Here is a 21184-nt window from a genome sequence, read left to right on the forward strand (position 1 = left end):
ATATATATATATATATATATATATATAGAGAGAGAGAGAGAGAGAGAGAATATATATATATTTTATATATTCTCTCTCTCTCTCTCTCTCTCTCTCTCTCTCTCTATATATATATATATATATATATATGAGGGGTGGAGGCCTTCCCATATACATGTGGACTCCCAACTTCCAGAAGCTTTAAGTCACATAGAAACAGGACAGGGACAGGCCCTGGGTGGGTGGCAGGGCAAACCCAGGTTTATTTCAGGGAGGGTGTCCCTGGAAACCCAGCCAAGGCTTCACACGGGTCCCACCTGCAGGCACTGGTCCCAACAAGAGACTCCCCCAGGGGTGCCTGGGGGGCTCAGTCATTAAGCATCTACCTTGGGCTCAGGTCATGATCCCAGGGTCCTGGGATCAAGCCCCACATCAAGCTCCTGCTTGGCAGGAAGCCTGCTTCTCCCTCTACCACTCCCCCCACTTATCTTCCCTCTCTTGCCATCTCTCTCTCTCTATGTCAAATATATAAATAAAATCATTAAAAAAGAGGCTCCCCCAGACAACCCACTTAACAATGAAGCCAAATGGAAGGACAGTGGACACCCGAGGTGAATGTGGCCGCTGGACCCTGGCAAGCTCTCAAGTAGCCCACGTGTCCTGACACTGTCACTCCACGGACCAGAGCAGAAACTCTAAAAAAAGAACCACCACCTCTCCCGTGTCTCTCTCCTTGCTCCAAGCCACGTACCAATCAGAACATGGTCCATTCATTCACATTTATCTAGAATTCCAAAGGACTAACGCGGAAGACTGTGGAAGGCCACCCCAGCCACATCCCCTGAATGAACACAGACTGTAACCAAATGTGTTCTAAAATGGTTTCCACGGGCTGGTTTCTGGCCAGTCCTCCTAAAAAGCCCATGCCAAAGAATCAGCATTATAAACTCAGAAGAGCACGGTTCCTTCCAGGCTGCAAGACCTCAGGTAGCCACATGGCTGCCCTCCCAGACGCACAGAATTCCAGGCCACCATCTACTACCTGCTGCCATGCAACCACCTGCCTGGCCTGCTGAGCAAGGAAGGAAGCAGGTCCTCAGCAGGCCACTGAGCCAGCGAGCAGGAAGGGCAGCGGGCACCCGCGAGACTCAAGCTACTTCCTACACAAACAGGAAAAGAACCAGGAGCTCCAGGGCACGGCGAGATCCAAGGAGAAAGACAGAGACCCACAGAAAAACCGGTAAGGCAGACTCTACCTTCAACCCAGGACCCAGCAGAAATCAGATCACAGCCCCCATCTTATCTGTAGGGAACAGACTAATTAAGGCACCTTGCCAATTATATTACACAGCACATAAAGGAGCATAAAAATGAATCCATCAACCCAGTAGGATGTCCGAAATAACTGCCATTAGGGGCCTAACCTGAGAAGCACAAGCTGACCGAAACACATCCGATTCAGAAACAAGGTCGTGCCCAAAGATACCATCCGATTCCAACAAAAGAGGCAACTCACCATTCACTGTTTTCAGGCTCCCAGCAATGCCTTCCCCGTGCTGCCTCTTCTGGGCATTCTTGAACTCCTTCAGAGACAAATAAAGGACTTTACGTACCACCCTTTCTTCTGACCATGGAATCCCATCACTGTCATCCTGGAGAAACAGAAGAAAGGGAGAAGGGAAATCACTAAAAAAAAAAAAAAAAGGGGGGGGGGTAGGTGGGCAAGTAAATACTAAGAGTTTGAATAAACTTAAAAAAAAAAAAAAAAAAAAAAAAAGATCTAAACAAGCATCATGCGACCAAGACCCAGCTCTGGAGGCCAGAATTCCATCCTGTGGTCATGGTACCAGCACTGCTCCTAGCAAAAAGCCAAAGGGCATGGAAGGGAGACAAGCACCTCGCTTTCTTTACAAGCCCTGAGCCCAAATACCCTCATTAACCAGTAACACCTCAGTTTCATATTCCGGGCAAAATTCAGAAAGAGGTGTTTTGAGCACCCACAAGCGGAGGCCTGAGGAACCAGTGTGCCTCCGGAGTTCCGCAGAGCAATGCCAGAAGGTGCTCTGCCTTACGACCCTGAGCTGGGCTGCTTCAGAAACAGCTGCTGGGGGCGGGGGTTGGTGCTGCCTGCCAAGAATTTACCGTTAAATCAGAAGAGATGAAATGGGATCTCCACTGACCCCTCAGTCACGGAAAGGAGCCCTAATTAGGAAAGAGAGCATGGGGCAGGGCGGGGGATGGGGCATGAATCCTGGTGGGCAGCGGTGGGAGGTCTGGGAGGGAAGGGAAGGGGTGACTTAAAAGGGGAAGGGGGGGCGGAAAGGAAAGAAAAATACACACAGGTTAATAATAGGTCTTGAAGGTCTAATTTTCGAGGCTCCCTTATGTCTGTGGTATCAGATGCGGTGCTCACTCCTGAGAGAGGCCGGGAACACATGAGGGCCAGGTTGGGCAAATCCAAGGAGCTAGCCCGCCACAGGTGCCGCCGGCGCCCATCCCAGCCACTCCAGCAGTAAAGGCAGAAAGACAGAGGAGAGGCGAGGAGCAGCAAGAGGAGGAGGAGAGGGAGCCCCCCAGCTGGGGAGGGAGGTCAGAGCCCACTCTGGAATCAGAAATGGTGGATCCAGGATCTGAGCAGAGAAGGGACTGTTGTAGGGAACCAGCGAGAAGGTGTGTGTAAGATCTGAAGAGTTGCTTCACACAAGGCCAAGGACAGCCCTAGATTCTCGCCTGTGCGTACCTGCCTACTGTCTGCAAATGCAAGAGGTCCTTAAGTTCACACTCACGTCAAGACTTAAGCATTTTAGAGCCTTTCACCTTAAAGGATAGGAGCTTCTCAGATCCTTGGGACCTTCGGAGAATAAGGAGAACGTTAATACCATAGGTAAAAGCAGGAAGGGAGGGTGGATATTCGAGTTCCTTCTGCTCAGGCCTTACACCCCAAGAGCCAGCCCAGAGCTGTGGTCCTGCCTGCAAACGGAGCGGTTTCACCCTCTCTGCCGCCCGCAGGTCCCGGGAAACCTCCACAGGACTTGGTCAGGGGGGCCAGATGACCTGAGGGCTTTTCCAGCGAGCGCGTTCCTAAATTCTGCATAAACACAAACTACCTCTTAGAAATCCGACCATAGAGACTCTAAAGCCCTAAATAACTTGAAACTGCACTCCGGTTAAGCTGCCGGGATTTTCCCCAAGAGAGCGCGCTTCCATCTTCCGTAATAAGGGGGAAGAGAGCCCTGGGAAAGAACAACTAGGATTTCCACCTTGTCCACGCCATCCTCCCACTCCTGCAGACCGGCCAAGCAGAGATTTCCGTTGGCTCCAAGGAGGAAGGCGCCTCCTGTCTTCCTGGGGGCGCTCCCCAGAGAGGCAAGAAGGATCTACAGGCCACAGTGGGCGAGTCAAGGTCCGGACCCAAAGGCTGAAAGAAACCAGACAACTGCCTCCACTGGCAGGACAGGCCCACAGGGTCTCTGAACCACTACCGTGTGTACAAGTCACTCTCTACCTTCCGACCACATGGTTCACCAACAGAAAAACGAGGCCCTCTGACCAGACTCCATCTGAGGAGCTTGAATAATTAATCAGAGGACAGAGGCACACAACACACAAAAGGCACAAAGAAGGTGAATTCGCTGTCCCACCAGCTCCCCCAACAAAGGAGCATTGGCTCCTCCTAATACTGAAGACAGTGAGGCTGAAACCCCAGCTTTTCCCAGCAGCCAGGAGAGAGCGCTCTTCGCGGGGACCTGATCCCTGTTCTCATCCTCAAACGAGACTGGGATTATAAACTATTATTCCGTACATACCCACAGTTTATAAATTATAAGACCTGAAAATAGGTTTCAAAGCAAAGTCTCCTGCCATGATTTACTGGGTTGTGTTCAGACTGGTGCCTTCATTCTGACTTCGGGCCTCCACACAAGACAGCCCTACCCCTACAACTGCGGTCTCGGTAAACCATAAACCATGGGAGCAGAAGCCACCCGCAAAAGAAGATGCGTCTCAGGTTCACTTACTGACACGAGAGCCTTCATGAAATCTATAAAGTACTTTAAATACAGGGGAGCCAGATCCATGACCCAGATTATAGGCTTTCAAATTCTAGACATTAAAAAACAAATTTGGGGGGGGGACACAAGAGCTCTTTTCTATAACATACAATACTGGTCAAGCTTTGTCCTATCCCTTGACGTTGACGCAAAACACAAACCTAGTTGGTAATAAAGGGACTCTGTTTCCGAAAGCTCCATAGCTGGGTAATAACTCCAAAATTAAAACTTAAGGTGCTTTTCCCAGCTGCAGGGTCAAGACGGATCACCCTACGCTATGCTGGGAGGCCTGGTCTCCTCCCCGATGGAAGGCCTGAAGCAGAACGCATAGGGGTGCCTGCACCCCCCGAGATGGTAACACAGAGCTAGCTAGCCAAGATGGGGGGTCACGGAAGGTCTGCAAGAAGGTACCTCAAGTCGAACACGCACTCCGCGCTAGCCTCAGCTGTCGTTCAGAACAGCCAAGGGCTGAGCGCTCCAAGAAAAGCCCAGACAGAACTCTCAACAGGTCAGGCAACCCCAAATGACAACATCTGAGAGTTAACTACCTTTTGTTTCCCCCCTTCTTCAAGAGGGGTCTCGTCTTTTTATTTATTTATTTTTTTAAAAGATTTGAGAGAGGGGAGGGTATGTGCTATGGTGAGTGCTGTGAAGTGTGTAAACCTGGCGATTCACAGACCTGTACCCCTGGGGATAAAAATATATGTTTATAAAAAATAAAATTAAAAAAAAAAAAAAGATTTGAGAGAGAGAGAGCACGCAAGAAAGAACACAAGCAGGGGAGACAAAGAGGGAGAAGCAGACCCCTCGCTGGGCTGGGATCCCAGGATCCCAGGATCCTGACCTGAGCCAAAGGCAGGCGCTTAACTGACAGAGCCACCCAGGTGCCCCTAATAATGGGCTCATTTAATCAACCATTTAAACAACATCTGCATGGGGCCTGGAAATCCCCTTCACCACTGACATCCCAGCACACAGGGCCTCCCTGATACAATACGAGCTCAAGAGATATTTCGGGGTAATGAAAGAGACTCAAGTTCTAGCTCACTCCTCTTCCCACTACCTTTACCCACACCTGGTCTGCCAGTCCCTAACCTTACAACACCCAGGGTATTTTAAGTGGAGTGCAGTGGCAGGAAATCCTACAGTTTTCTGGACTCAAGTCACCGCTATGCCCCACAAAACACACCCCACAGTGATAATCTGAAAGGACTGTCTACCCCTCTCATTTTCAGCAGTAAGCTTCTCATCGTCCTGGAGACCTCATCCTGCAACCACCTAGTACCCACAAGGAAACGGCCCAATCTAGAAATCCACATGGTTTCCTAGAACCCAAACCTGACAACCCAGTCACAGCCCCTTACCGTGTAAGCTAAATTCTAACCGATTCCTTCACAAAACATCTGGACCATTGGCTTTTCCTCTCCCATCACGTCCACACAGATTCCTCCTCCTCTAGAATCCTCCAGGATTCTGGCGTGCCCTTTTCCCGGCACCCTCTGTATTCAATTATGCATTCCCAAATCATCATTTTCAGAATCATCCGATAGTCTACTCTTGCCTTGCCTCAGTGCTCAAAATTCCTAATGATCTCCTTTGATCTTCCCAGACCACGTCAGGCCATGGGACTCCCTCTCCTCATCAGAAGGGATCCTGCCAGATTTGTCAGTGAGGCACTGAACAGGGGAAAGATCCTTTCTGGACTTCTTCCAGGATGCTTCCCCAGAACCAAGTACCCAGTCCATTCTGGTTTACTGGTCAGCTTAATAAAGGAGGGCCCAGGTGGAGCTGTAGCCACAGTCAGAGGAACCCAGCAGCTTAATTCTGATGGAAATTCAGTCACCCAGAGTGTGTGTCCTTTCTTTCTTTGCATTTCCTTAAAGATTTTTTTTTTTTTTAAAGCTACTGCCATTGGGGCATCAATAAAACCTCTAGGGTTTTTACATTTTCATCAAATTATCCCGGGAAGTGCAATTCAAGGACCCTCCCTCATTCCCATCCCCTTATTTCTTAACCTCTATTTCTCCAACTCCAAAATAAATGCTTTGTAAATACTGCTATGTGTAGAATATCCACTGAAGGGGTTTAAAAAAAAAAAAAAGGAAAGAAAAAGAAAAAACAGGAAAATCATCACACAGATCTAGATTCACTTTGCTATTCTGACTGCTAAAAAAAAAAAAATCACTTTCTTCGGCAGATGGAAAATTGAGTATTAAGGCCTTTAAAAAAGTAAAAGTGACAGGGTTTTTCTTTTCATTTGAAAAACGTTTGCCATTCTTTGAAATAACGGGAGAATCTCTTATCAAAAATGGCAGCTGGTCAGGAATTAAACTTGAATGCTTATGGTCATAATCTTTTTTATTAAGAGAAAAAGAGCACAGCATAACCCTAAGCCGCTCCAAGTTTTGCAACAGACATGCAAGAAAATGGAGTGCGCGGCCAGCACAGGAAGATATACTGTACTGAGCCCTCCCTGTGGCAGACGGAACCTACTAACAATTCTCCAAAACCCAGGTCCAGGTTAAAGACTAAAAAGCTTGCTACCACGGTCTTTTGGCTTAAAATGGGGTGGAAAAGGAAGTAATCACGAAACTCATTTTTTTTTTTTTAAAGAGGTAAATTTCAAGGTCTTTCCCAAGGTCACACAGCTGCAGAGAACCTGGAACTGGCAAGCACGGTCAGTGGGTCCACAGGACGAGGCAGGTGCGCAAAGCGAAGTTTCAAAACTCGGAAATTCATTCTTTTCCCCACCACCGCAAAGATTTTATTTATTTATTTGACAGACAGATCACAAGCAGGCAGAGAGGCAGACAGAGAGAGAGAGAGAGAGAGAGAGAGGGAAGCAGGCTCCCCGCCGAGCAGAGAGCCCAACACGGGGCTCGATCCCAGGACCACGACCCAAACCTAAGGCAGAGGCCTTGACCCACTGAGCCACCCAGGCGCCACTAGAAATTAATTCTTAAAGAGAAAATGTCAAACCTGTAACTCACATGAACTCCTAAATGAAAGCAAAATTAAAATTACTCATTTCAAGAGGTGAATGGAAATATATGAAAAAAAAATTAAAAATTAAAAAAGAAACCCACCAGAACCACTCATGAACAGCACTCGTTGGAGATTAGTAAGAACGGGAGGGAGAGGGATTTTCTCTTATTGGTCTCTGCAGCTACCTCATGTAATTGGAAGAACACGGGTTCTAAGGTCACCCCTCAAGACATCCTTATGCAATCTGTCCGTGTCTGTTAGGATTTCAAATTCAGGTCATCTTGACTGAGGAGAGGGAAAACAAGGATGGAAATGCATGGGTTCCAAAGGTTTCTGATTTTAAAAATACAACAAAACAAACTTTTCTAACATTACAACCATTTACAAATGAATAGGGTCCACCCAATGGAAGATGCTTAATTTCCTATCACTTGTCAGCAAACGTTACATCAGAGACTTGTACATCACAGGCAGAATGACCAAGTAATTTATCATACCAACCATGGGCATTGTTAATAAGGAACTACTGGTGGAAACTGGGACATGGGTCAACCAACCAATTATACTAGGTGTTCCTTTCAGCAAACAGGAATCCATTAATAAAAAAGGTCTAATACACTAGAGATCCTTTTAACCACACCAACCAAGAAAAATAAAACCAACATCCAAGACGTACCAGGAATGCAGTGTGATACACACCTGTGTTTTAAAATGAAACCCAGAACCACCCCACTGAGGTTTTAAAGGTCGCTTGTGAGGGGAGGAGGGGAAATCCCTTGGGACAGGCACAGTTGAAGATAGCATTACAGGGGCACTGGGTGGCTCAGTGGGTTAAAGCCTTTGCCTCTGGCTCTGGTCATGGTCCCAGGGTCCTGGGATCGAGCCCCGTATGGCTCTCTGCTCAGCGGGGAGCTTGCTTCCCTTCCTCTCTCTGCCTGCCTCTATGCCTACTTGTGATCTCTGTTAAAAATAAATAAAATCTTTAAGAACAACAACAACAACAAAAAGATAGCATTACATTCCCCAGAAAACACTCATGCTTCCCTAGGGAGGGGGCATAGGAAATCAAATGTTCTTCGCAGCCTCCTGTAAGTTCAACAAGCAGATGCCGAAGGGTGGGGGGCATTGCACAGAAAGACAATGTTCAGATCCGGAGGGAGGAAGGCCTTCTCCCACCATGAAACCTCTGTATTATAGCTTATACAAGTGCGGAGACGAATGACTTTGTGTTTGGATCCCCAGAAGCCACTGGCGAAGTTCACCAACACCACCAGCATGTGCGTAGAGCCTCTCTCTAGGCACCTTGCCAAGGCTCTGGGAATGGAGGAATTTGTGACTTTCTAATTTGTGACTTTCTACTCCTCTCAAAATGAAAAGGAGTGCCATGGCCCAATTCCAATACTCGACCTGACCCTAAGTTAGACTAACAAGAAATAAACACACTTTATGGAGAGGAGGAGAATGGGAGGGGGGAGGGGGTCTGGCAGGTGCACAGAGCCAACCAGTAATGAGACAAAATTTGAAAGACTGGGTTCGTAAGGGAGACAGGGGAGAAAAACTGCTAGCACTTCCCTCATTCCAGGGAGCACAACTGGAATCCTCCCCATGAATGCCTTTTCTCTTCAGATTAAGTTTTGCCTATACCTGTTAAGTCAACCTACTTAATACAATATGTGCTGTCTGAAATGCCAGCCTCTTCCATCAAGTGTGAGAACAGAACAATGAAAGCATCCCCCTCCCCCAAAAAACTCCTGGGGGGTAGGGTGGGGGTGGGGGAGGTGAGGCTGTCTGGATTCTTGACAAGGATTCCAAGTAAACAAGGATTTACAGAGCCAAAAATAAATGAGAAAATACTGAAAAATATGAGTGGTGTAACTCAGGTTAAAACTTAGTATTTCTTCCCTTTTCACAAAATAATCATGTCTTCTCCATTACAAATCCCCATTTCTCAAATCAACCTGATGCAAATCCATTTTTTTTTTTAATTCCATGAAATGGATCAACGGTCACTATCAAAGGGGATATTCACATCTAGAAAGATGACAAGCGGCCAGGAAACCACTGACTTACTGAACTTGTGAAAGATGTTGCTTCTGCCTTGACTTTAAATTAAAAAGCACTTCCAGCAGCACATTTTCCTCAGACAGACATGCTTCCTGGGATAAAGTAAACGGCCTGAAATGCTTATGCAAGGAGAGTTTTACTTCTTCCAAACTCCCATTAAATAATGTGTACTTATCTTTGATTACCGCCTATTTAAAAAAAAAAAAAAAGCCACAGCTGAAATTGGATTAAGAACTTCTGCTGAAAACGATTTATTGCATAACACACAACTCTGACAGCCTGATTCTCCGGCCACCAACTGAGCCTTTATAAAAATGTACTGGGCAGCTGCCAAGTCAGCTCTTTTGCGTCTGAGCGTGTCACACTGCTGTTGTCAAGACAGCGGCAGCATGAGCTGGGACTTCCCCACGTTCATGGCTAAGCGGTGCAGTTAGGGAACCGGCCACCCTCCCGCCAGACAGTTTGTGCTTTCCACGTCCTCAGAAAGGCCCAAGATCACAGCAGGATCACCTCCAAGAATCCAGCAGGAATCTGGACGGATCATCTACCTTCAAGTGTAGGGAAAGGGGGAAAGCAACAAAGATAAAGTTACAAAGAAATGCTTGACCAGTATCGTAGAAAACCCAAGCAGAATTAAGGAAGACTCGGCATCAGCACTGCAGACGGGGCAAGTAGACAAGGACTTCATTTGGGAATACATTAGTAACGAGTAGGTTTCCAACGGCATTCTAACCGATCTGGATCTTTTCATCATTAAAGCCTTTTTAATGTGAAGAATACACCCCCACCCCTCCCCCAAAACTCCCCAAATGGTACTAACCAATAGAGCCAGCACCAGCTACATGTGGCGAATTACGATGGACTTAATTACAATTAAAAATTGTGTTCTGAGTTGTCCTAAACACATTTCAAGTGCTCAACAGCCCCATGTCTCCCTACAGAAAGTGTCCATCATCACCGGAAGCTCCCACGTCTAACACGGTTCTAGAGCATCCAACTGCGTTTCAAGGACTATGTGCTACCTCCTGCTGCATTTTCATCATACCCCTGACATTCTTCAAAATAGGTACAGGAAATACGTAGCAGGAAGACTCCGGAATAGTAAATACTTCGCACAAGAATCCCAGTCTAAATCAGAATTACAGATACCCAGACAACACTCAGGAAAATGGCTGTGGACTCCACCACGTTTTGCAGGGGATGTACGTAGAGGAAATCTGGGGATAAAGTACAAGACTCTTCAGGCTACAAAAGGAAGCCCGTAAAGGCACACCACGTTTGTATGCCTGCAAATCATTTTCTAAGTTATCGCCCACAAAATAAAAGCTCCAGGACACACGCCTGGGTGGCTCAACTGGTTGAGCGCCCAACTCTTGATTTGGGCCCATGTCATGATCTCAGGGTCCTGGGATCAAGCCCCACATCAGGCTCTGAACTCAGCTTGGGGATTCTCACTCTCGCACTCCCCGCACCCTCATGGCATGCACGCTCTCTAAAATAAGTAAATAAATATTTAAAATCCAGGATTAAGACTAGACACAAAAGCCAGTCCTCCATCAACCAGTTTCCAAGCACCGACAGAATAACCAAAACCACGGAGATCGAGCGCTTCCCCACCTCCTGCCAGGACCAGTCAAGGTATATGAGCCTCTGAGCCATGGTGAGGGAGGCAGGGCAACTTCCACACTTCTGTGGTCTTCCCTGAGGCCCTAGGACGCTGCTGGGAACACTTGAGGGGTTCCATCAACAGCTAGCTGAGGAGTGCCGGCTCTTAGGGTTCGGCAGTGCCCCCATCCACGAAGTCTATCTCCGCCTTTGTCACTCCCTCCATCCCTTGGCAGAGGAATTGGAATTGCTGTGCACCCTGCCATTACAGGGATGGGTCTCCAGAAGCCATTTCCACGCCTGCTCCCCGCTCCATGAGCACATCGCACCACTGGGAAGTGTAGACTGCTATGTGGCAGGCTACATCCTACGTGTTTCTTGCACACATTCCCCTCCGCATTTTACAACCCGCCTATGAAGTACTATCCCACAGACACCTGAAAATGACCAACCTTAGGCACAGGGGTGTTAAGATAGATCCCACCCTAATTAGTCCGTGTTGAGTGCAGAGTACCTGCTGTGTGCCCCGTTTCTTTGTGCTCCTAGCACGGAGCAAGGAGTCTAGCACACACTCCGTTCTCAAAACCACTTCCTAGGAGTGAACGCTTACTCAGAAACAGATGGAAAACAAGACAGTAGCCTCGAGGTAAGAGGGACCTCCATTCTAGGACTCAGTTTCCCCACATGTAGAAGAGTGACAGCCAATTCAAGCATCCATGAGAAACCCCCACAAGGCTGGACAACCAGGCCCATGGTGGACCCCACCTCCAAGTCACTCCCAGGTGATGCAGACACTGGCAGCCTGAGGACCACACACTGAGAAACACAGGTGCACACCAGCCTTGCGGTGGGTTAGACTCACGCCCTGCCGAGGAAAACGGTTCTCACTGCCATGGAAAGCAAGGTCATTGCCAAATCTAATGCAAGCTTTCTACTGGAAACCTGAGGCCCACCCCTCCCCCGCCACCGGCTTTCCCATTTCCTGTTCCCAACCCCTTTTAACCAGGATTTTTCTGCCCTTCCCAATCTGTAATGATCTTAATACCCATGACGACTAATGCATTTTCTTGACAATCTCCTCTCTCCTCTCCCCTGCCCCCACCTCCTTGTGGGATTCTACCTCAATTATCCCTCCTGCAGACTTCCTGGCTACCCACAATCTGAAATCCTAAAGCAGGACTTGGCACATTCTCATTCCCCTCCACTCCCTAAATCCGGGTGGGATGGTATTTGCCCTTCTACACCTCGGATACAGTCTTAAGACACAATCTCCTCTCCCTTCTTACAGAGGAAACCTTCCAAAGTGACTGCAACAAACTCACCATCCCCCCTCCAGTTCTTCTCTCAAAACAAAAGAAAGAAAGAAGAAAAAAAAAAAAAAACCCACAACAGAAGGACAGGAGTTACTCTGGAAAATTATTAACCCATGTCACTCCTTCCCCTACACCAAAGCCATCCGTGGCTCCTACAGAGAAAATTTCCAAATTTCTTAGCGTGGGCTACAAAAACTCCTTTATAATCCACCCAATTTACCTTCTAGGCTGTAATTCCCCCACAACTCTCAATTACCCCCACCCAAGACAAGCTCAACAAGAGGGAACAGCTAGCTCATCTTGCATCCAGATCGCAAAAGGAATTCCAGCAAACCTGAGTACTGGTGTTTATTAACTCAATGATCATCGTGACTTTAGTAATTCCACAGAAAATGGAGAACGGACTTTCTAAATGCACCAGTAAGCGTCCATTCTCAATTCGCTTTCTTATCAATACTGTGGTACCAAGAAACACAGTCAATGGGGCTCAATGGCCAATTAATTTACCACCTATGGCTGTTTCAGTATTCCCCACATCTCTTGGGGTTTACAGGACATAGAACGCAGGATTCTATGTTGACCAGGACCCTCCGTACAATAACAACAACAGTGGTTTTCAAACAGAGAGATTTCCTACAAGTTAATCTAGTCCTAGGCCAGTCACAAAATTCAACTCAACACAATGTCACACTGGTGTGCAAGTCATCATTATTTCTGCCACCTAAACAAAACTGCAAACCCTCTTTGGTTCCCGCATCCGAGCCAGTTCTAACATTGTTCCTTTCTTGCAGGACAAGAGTTCCTGCTGTTATCTAGCTCTACAAAACCGGACGTACCAGTGTAAAGGACCAATAAAGGGACTCATGGGGCGCCTGGGTGGCTCAGTGGGTTAAAGCCTCTGCCTTCCACTCAGGTCATGATCCCAGGGCCCTGGGATCAAGCCCTGCATTGGGCTCTCTGCTTGGTGGGGAGCCTACTCCCCGCGCCCCGCCCCCCGCCTCTCTGCCTACTTGTGATCTCTATCAAACAAATAAAATCTTTTAAAAAATAAAAATAAAAAATAAAGGGACTCCTGCTCACCTATGGTTCAACAAAGCTCCCCTCAAAGTCGCGGGGCTAATCCCCACCCAGGGGACACTACATGCATCCGATCGGATTTTAAAGCAAAGCTGTTAGAGAAAGCAAATATGGCTATCTGGAAGCAAAGTCCTGATTCTTCCTCTGCTGACATTTCACAGTGAGAAGAGAAAACCCGTGTTATAAGCAACATGGATCTAAGTGGAAGCTTACCATTTACACTTCAGGCAGGAACTGTGAAAGAATTAAGCAGAAGCAGGCACGGGACAATTTCACTCTCAATGGGAAACCACTGGAGAGTTTTGAGCAAAGAAGGAACAATTTGATTTACACGTTTTTAAAAGTGTCCCCAGGCTGCTCTGTTGAGAATAAACCATGGCGGTGTGGGCTGGGTGCGTAGGGAAGCAGGGAAGGAAGGTCTCGATAACCACCTGCCCGGGGCCATAAGGCCCAGGGTGGCAGAGTAGCAACTGCTGCTTCTGGTCACATTCTGCTAACTTGGTGCTTATCTAGAATGGGGCAAGGGGGAGTCAAAGATAAACTCCAAAATGTTTCATCTCTGTAAATGGACTCACCTCTTGGGGGCGGGGGGGACCTCGGGGAAGAAAGGCACTTCTGAGAAGAGGGCTCTGGAACAGACAGAAGGGAGGAACCAGAGTTTCATTTTTAGACTTCTTAATCTGAGTTACCTCTCACCGGCCCGAGACGAGAGGTCAGAGTTCAGGCCATAGGTCAGAACCAGAGATCGGAATATCACCCAGCAGCTGGAACATCAAATTTCTTGTACCCTCATTTGCTGATGGGCAGAAAACACAGTTTACCTGTCCCCGTGAAAGTTAGGAATGAAGTCAAACAAAGGGCTGGCTGACCTGGACAAGTCACTTTATGGCTATGAAGGTTTTTGGAGCCTTAGGAAAAGCGAGACTTTAAAATAGTGAGTGAAGGCAGAGGGTGAGCATGGAAGAAAATGGAGGTTTCAGATACTCAAGAGTCATTCTGCAAAAAGCCACTTGCCACCACAGCCCTGATTCACCAGTGATGGCAGGTCAGTAATGGGGCAGTGATCATCAGCTGGTGCTGGTAAGAAAATCCTACTCAGCCATGTGAACCCTAAATAAAATCAATCTCCGTCTGTCACGCACCCCAGAACATCCCTTCTTCTATTTAAGCTTCACATGCAAATAAGAAAAAGGACGAACATCCACCCGGAAGCAGAGACAGGCGACCAAGGAGACCCTGGCCTGAGGCCTGGGGTCACCAGTAGTCAAAATACGGTCCCAAGATAAAGTTGTGTATGGAGATCCAAGCTACAACCTGTTCCCCCTCAAGTGAAGGATCCAGAGCCACCCCTTCTGGATGCCAGCTACCGGCTGAACCCAGACAGAAAAGCGGAACACTACAAGATCCAAAAGGCATAAACCCTCAGACCCGGGGGAAGAACACAGAAAAACGTGCCTGGTAAGCGATGAACATCTTTATTTTCCCCACTGCCACGAGCCACACCCCGCTGCTACCCCTGGGCTGTGTGCTTCCTCTCAGCAAAATCTCCAGCCCCTGAAGCCAAGATTCTCGCCTTTTAAAAATACTCCTTTACTGGGTTTACCCAAAAAAAAAAAAAAAAAAATCCATATTCTTGTCTTCCTAATAAGTCAGTCTTTCTCGTCTCCATCGCGGAGGACTCATGCTCAGGTCTGAGCAACCCCAGAAGCTCTTCTCTATAATGCTACGTGTCAAGCTTGGCTGCCTTGGAAACCCCGCTTCTGGGGAGCTATAATAAAATACAAACCTCACCCCCACTTTGACTTAACCAGGTCAGGGTTGTGGCATGTGCCCGAAGGTTTTGATAAACCCAGATTCACTGCTCTAGAATTCAGTACTGGGACCCATTTATGGACACATGCTCCCTGGGTAAAAGGCTCCATTCACAACTGCCCAACATCAACCCTTCTACGCATTTCCAGCCTCAGTAATTGTGGAGCCAATGAAGCTAAGAACGCAGTAAGAAACTCATGTAAATAATAAGGAAACCAGATAACTAGATACACCCAGAATGTCCTAATACACTTTATTGTTTTTACAGAAATTCTCGAAGATCAAGATTTCAGCATTCTCTGAAATACGAAAAAAAAAAAAAAAGTTATTAGCAGATACTCGAAGCTTTCATTCCTTGAAACATAAACCGAGTACCTAGTAGCTTGAAGGAAACAAACTACTCAAAGTTTCCAGAGTTCCCACTGAATGAGGGAAGCCCTGCGTGTCTGAGTCAGAGATGGGTTCTAGTTTGCCAATAATAAATACAAAAATAACATCTCAGTACAAGTAGCAGGAAACCAGGTTAGGACTGCTCGTGGATTTAATTCTGTAAGGAGGGACAGATTTGAAACGTGGATGATCTCTGACCCTATATCCCATCACAGGGAACAGAAACTAAACCAAGATCAATTTCCTAGAAGGAGGAGGTAAAAATTAAAAAAGCCTCCGCAAGTTGACATTTTTTTCTCATTTATCCAAAACTCAAGCTACTGCCAAATAACCCGAGGCTAGAGGTGAGACTTACATTCCTCTACCTGCACAGTCTGAGCAGGAGGGTCAGGCTCTACATTCTGGGAAATCTCCTGTCTGTTAATCTATAATTCCATTTTTGTCGCCAGAGAGAATCAGTGGCCTGCGGGCTCTCTTCTTGTTCCTAACATTCCTCAGTTATCAAGGTAGCTCTCAAGAAAACCTTCTCCAACCCCGGAAAAAGGACGGACGGGGACACACACACACACACACACACACACACGAGAAAATAGATCTTGTCCTTCCAACAGGACAGTAATGGATGGATTTCATCCTTAACACGGATGTAAAACTCAGGGGTGGGGGGTAGGAGGTTTGGGGGAGCGGGGACGGTCCTATATAAAACACAAAAATTTTTAATGGCCAAACTTCTCAGACCATTTTACAAAAAAGCCCTGACCTCAAAGAAAATACTCTGCAACGCTACCATGCATGCCCACACAAAGAAACACAGCAGGCACTCCCCAAGGGCCAAAATAAAATGCTCTCTAGTAATTACCATAAATAGAAAAGGAGACGGGCTTCCTGAGTCAAGAGTACAGAGTACAAGAAAAACCACCAGCAACAAAAACATCATAAACAAAATTACACGCCAACAATAAGTCGGGAGGAAGGCAGAATTGCTTCTCAGTGAGATGTAAAGAAACACATCTGGAAGAGCCTTCAGCAAGAGGACAGGCCTATGAGCCTACAGGGAGGGCTGAACACACTGGTACCTTCCTTAAACACAGAAGCAGAATGCAATGACCATTCATTTTCTCTGGCACAAAAAAGAAAAGTTTCTGGAAAACCCAACAAATAAGCTACAGCTTAATAGTTGAGAAAAGATTTCTCATTACTCTGGGCATTTATTATTTCCCCTAAATTCGGTACAATTTCCCCCCAATCAATTCCCATTTCCTGATTTTTTTTTTTAAATCAATAAAGAAAATTAGAGATCCTCCCTTAAAAAAGAGCCTGAGAACCTCTCAAATGAGCACATGAGGCAGTTGCCCATCAGATCAACCACACTAGCTCCCACTGGGCTTATGAGGTTATCAGTTTGAAATTATGATTTAAGTTCATGGACATGTGCTGTATAAATCATATCCAAAATGAACCTCTGATTGAAGAGAAGCAGCATAGAAAATGCTAATGAGTGAAGGGCAGGAAAGCACGTCTGCACATTTGCCTCTCATAATCCTCACTAGCCTGTAAATTGTATTCATCTGACCAAGAATTGTTCTATTATGAAAGACATCTTCATCACTGCGAAATCCAGTGTTCTCTCTGCTTACCATATATGCTGGGCACCCTCTTTTACTTATTTTTTTTAAAGATGTGAGAGAGAGAGAGAGAGAGAGAGAGAGAGAGAAGGGGGGAAGGGACAGAGGGAGAGAGAGTCCCAAGCAGACTCTGCACTAAGCGCAGAACCTCTAGTGGGGCTCGATCTCACGACCCTCAGACTGTGATGTGAGCTGAAACCAAGAATCAGTGGTTTAACCGACTGAGCCACTCAGGCGCCCCTTCTGGGAAGGCTTCTAGGAGATTTACATGAAATAATGCATTGCTGAGGTAACAGGCAGGTTCGCCAAGGCAGAGCCTGCTGCCTGGCTCCAATGGACCTCCCTCAGGACATTCTGGGGAGCTCTCCCTAGTGATCATCTTTCACTTTGTTCAAAGCCTTTCTGCTCAGTGCGAACAGGAATCTGGAGCCTTCTCTCTTATCTTAACCTCTAGAAAGAAAACCCTGAAAACTATACACCTTAAAATGGTTAAAATGGTGACTTTTACCTCAACATGTGAACTCTACCTCAACAACAACAAAAAGAACTAAAGATGTTAAATTTGCTAATCTCAAAGCAAATTCTACTTAAAATTACTTTGAGATACTGAGCACAAGTACTGAGGTAACTAGTACTTTATTCCATGCGGAAGTTCTAGAAATAAGGTTACTGGCAAACGGGGCTTGAGTTTAAAAAGGCTTGTAAAATCATCCACCAATATTCAAAACAAAACCAATCACTTTTTACCAAGTAAAAACAATTTCTCAATACAAACGAAACCATTAATATTGCAGCCTACGTGAACCAAAACATGAGCTTATTTTGGTTTTATGTTCACTAGAAACTTCTGCTAATGTATTGTTGAAATTTAAAAAAAAAAGTCTATAGAATATATAGGGAAGCAGTTCCTTCATAATGCATACTACTTCTGGAAACCCACAAACTTCCTCTTCACAAAGGGCAGGACAGGGCTGTGTGGGATTTGCTCCCCTCTAGAACCAGAGCCATTGCCTGGCCAACTGTAGTGAACAAACCTACAGGAAGGGAAGGAGCAGGAAAGATTCATCATTCAACGACAGAATGGTCTCAACCAGCTTTCTTGACTTTCAGGATTTCCAACTTTGCATCTGCACTGTGGTCTGCAGTGGTTTGAACCCATCTCCTAAATACTCTTTAGCACTTGTTTCTCCCATAACTGTCATCCTCTGGCTCTTATCACAATGCTTCTCAATACCACCTTTGTAATTAATTTTCTTAAGATTTTTATTTACTTGGGGGCGCCTGGGTGGCTCAGTGGGTTAAAGCCTCTGCCTTCGGCTCAGGTCATGATCTCAGGGTCCTGGGATGGAGCCCTGTGTTGGGCTCTCTGCTCAGCGGGGAGCCTGCTTCCTCCGCTCTCTCTGCCTGCCTCTCTGCCTACTTGTGATCTCTCTGTCAAATAAATAAATAAAATCTTTAAAAAAATTTTTATTTACTTGAGGGTGCGCGAGCAAGCACACATGTGCACACCTGGGGTGGGGGTGCACAGAGGGAGAGGGAGAAGCAGACTCCCTGCTGAGCACAGAGCCTGAGGTGGCCTCCATCCCAAGACGCCCAAGGTCAAGACCTGAGCCGGATTCAAGAACTAACCCTTAAAAGACAGAGCCACCCAGGGGCCCCTCAAATACCACCTTTTGAACAAAGGCTTCTAGACCATCCTACCACAATCTAAGTAACTGCTTCCGCTTGCTTCACAGGACTTCTCACCCATAAAATGCTCATTTGTCAGAGGATGGGGTACATGGTTTTCTAAATTACCAGCTGAATTCCACCTGTAATGCAGCAGAATCTGGTCGCATTCAGTGTAGAGCTGACCCCCAGACAACACGGGTTGGAACTGTGCAGGTCAGACTTACACACAGATATTTTTGCAATAAGCACAGGAGAGGACTGTACAGGTGTTTTCCTTAGGATTTTCCTTGGTCTGGCTTAATAACACACAAAATACTGTTAATCGACTTCATGTTATCAGTGAGGCCTCCAGTCGGTAGTAAGCGATTACTTATGATTCTTGACTTCCTCAGAACTTCATACACAGGGGGCGACTGGGTGGCTCAGTGGGTTAAAGGCTCTGCCTTCGGCTCAGGTCATGATCTCAGGGCCCTGGGATCAAGCCCCGCATAGGGCTCTCTGCTCAGCAGGAGGCCTGCTTCCTCCTCTCTTTCTGCCTGCCTCTCTGACTACTTGTGATCTCTGTCAAATAAATAAATAAAAATTTAAAAACAAAACAAAACACCATACACAGATTTTCAACAGCTCAGAGGGCCAGTCCCTCTAACCTCCAAGTTGTTCAAGGGTCACCTGTATTCAAAACTTGATTCTCTACGGTGAAACTCTTGTTTCTTTTTTCTAACCTAAAAAAGCAAGGGTCAAAGAAGCAAGTTAACTCACGTAGCTCAGAGTCAAGCATGAATCCCCACCTCCCTATAAACATCGCAGAATCTGGAGCTGCTTACAAGCCGTGTGATCATGCGGACTGACCTCACCAGCCTGTGCCCGAACAGATGCCAACCGCGTGCTGTCACACGGCAGGGCTGGCACAAAGATGGGGTTCGAGGAGAGGGTAGGCCCCCACAGTTAGTGAGGAACGAAGGAACAAACAGAACACTTGGCCTGGTTTTCTCCCGCGGCTTTTCAATTCCTACAAACTAGTGTCTGAAAACACCGACTTAATGTATGGTTCTGGAAGTCCGAAGTTCAAAATCAGTTTCACCGGGTTACAGCGGAGCTGTGGGGCTGGCGGGGCTGGCTTCTCCTGCCAGCTCTGAGGGGAGAATCCAGGTCCTTGCCTTGTTGCGGCTTCCGCTGGCTGCCTGTATTCGGTGGCTTGTGGCCCCTTCCCCCCGCCCCCTTCAGAAAGCACCACCTGCCCCTCAGCTTCCCCACATCACTTCCCCCCACCCCCTACTCCGAGCCCGCACCGTCTCCTTTTATAAGCATCCCTGTGATGACATTGGGTCCATCTGGGTAATCCAGAGTAACATCCCATCTGAAGACCCTTAACGTAATCACACTGGCACAAAGTGCCCCCTATACCACGTAAGAGGACAGGTGCATGGCATTAGGACGTGGCTGTATCAGCCTTCCTGCCGCCCACCAGAAAGTACTCGTTGGTATCTTCGTTTCTGAAAAACAGACCAGTAGCTGCAGACAAAACACTCCTCATTGCTGAGCACGGCCACACGCATACTGGGATGTGTCGGGACAGAGCTGAAGGCCACCTTCAGCGCTCTGGGAGGACGTTTCAGGAACACGCCTGGCAGAATGTTTTCTCCATCTGTTTTGCTTTTTACGTCTAGATATACAATCAGTTCCTCATAAAGCAGGAACACCTGAATGGGCCAACAATGAAGAAGGGTGGAGCTCTTGGGCTCACCCAGAACCGCTGTCTCTCAAAGCTTACACTCTGTGTTTCCCTAGAAACAGCGAAGTAACTGAGTGTTTCAATTGAAAAGACTTTTTTTTTTTCCCTGCACTGAAATCATGGCACCGCCCAACGGCTCTTCTCCAAAGTAGCACTAAAGCAGAAATTTTAATGAAGAAGACATGAACGTGTTGCAAATTTCTCAGATAGAATGACTGGAATTAATCTCAAGATTTCTACTCTGAGACACACAAATGGAGAAGAAACACATGAAAATAAGCTTCGACAGCCTAAGTCACAAGGGAATTCCAGCTGGAAACCACCATGCGATACCACTTCATACCCAGCAGGATGGCTATAGTCAGACAGACAGTAGTAAGTGTTGACAGGAACGCGAAGGAACTGGATTCCTCCTGCGCTGTGGTGGTAGTGAAAACTGGTGTGGTGGTCGAAAGAACAGTTCGGCTCCTTCCTCAAAAGGTTCAAGGGAGTCAGCTCGGGACCCAGCAGTTCCACTCCAAGTACCTACACCCAGGACAGCTGAACAAAATGGCCGCACTAAAGCCTGCCCTCGAATGTTCACAGCAGCATGATCCGCGGTGGCCCATGCGTGGAGACCGCTCAGACATCCATTCCCTGATGAATGGATAAAACGGGACGTGCATCCACGAATGGAACTGCTGGACAATAAAACTGAAGGACTGATCTATCTCCCTAAAGTTGCCCTGTGCAAATCGCCTCTGCTCTGCTCCACTACGTAAAACTCATAAAACTCATTACTCTACTTTGCACATCCAAGGAGCATTCCCTCCATCCACCGTGAATCTAGGCTCAGTAGCAAGTCTGGAAAGGAAAACACTGAAGCTGCATGCCACCTTTCCA

The 21184-nt window shown here is 46.9% G+C and overlaps 1 protein-coding gene across 2 annotated transcripts in view; it reads right to left on the minus strand.

Annotated features, from left to right (window-relative positions):
- JARID2 (jumonji and AT-rich interaction domain containing 2) overlaps positions 1–21184 on the minus strand; it is a 257939-nt gene that overhangs the window by 137352 nt on the left and 99403 nt on the right. For both annotated transcript variants that reach the window (XM_047734111.1, XM_047734113.1), the window contains exon 2: positions 1496–1631. In XM_047734111.1, coding sequence (XP_047590067.1) covers positions 1496–1631 — 136 coding nt within the window. The remainder of the gene's footprint in view (positions 1–1495; positions 1632–21184) is intronic.

The sequence above is a fragment of the Lutra lutra genome, chromosome 6 (assembly GCF_902655055.1).
Source record: "Lutra lutra chromosome 6, mLutLut1.2, whole genome shotgun sequence".
NCBI classification, from domain to species: domain Eukaryota; kingdom Metazoa; phylum Chordata; class Mammalia; order Carnivora; family Mustelidae; genus Lutra; species Lutra lutra.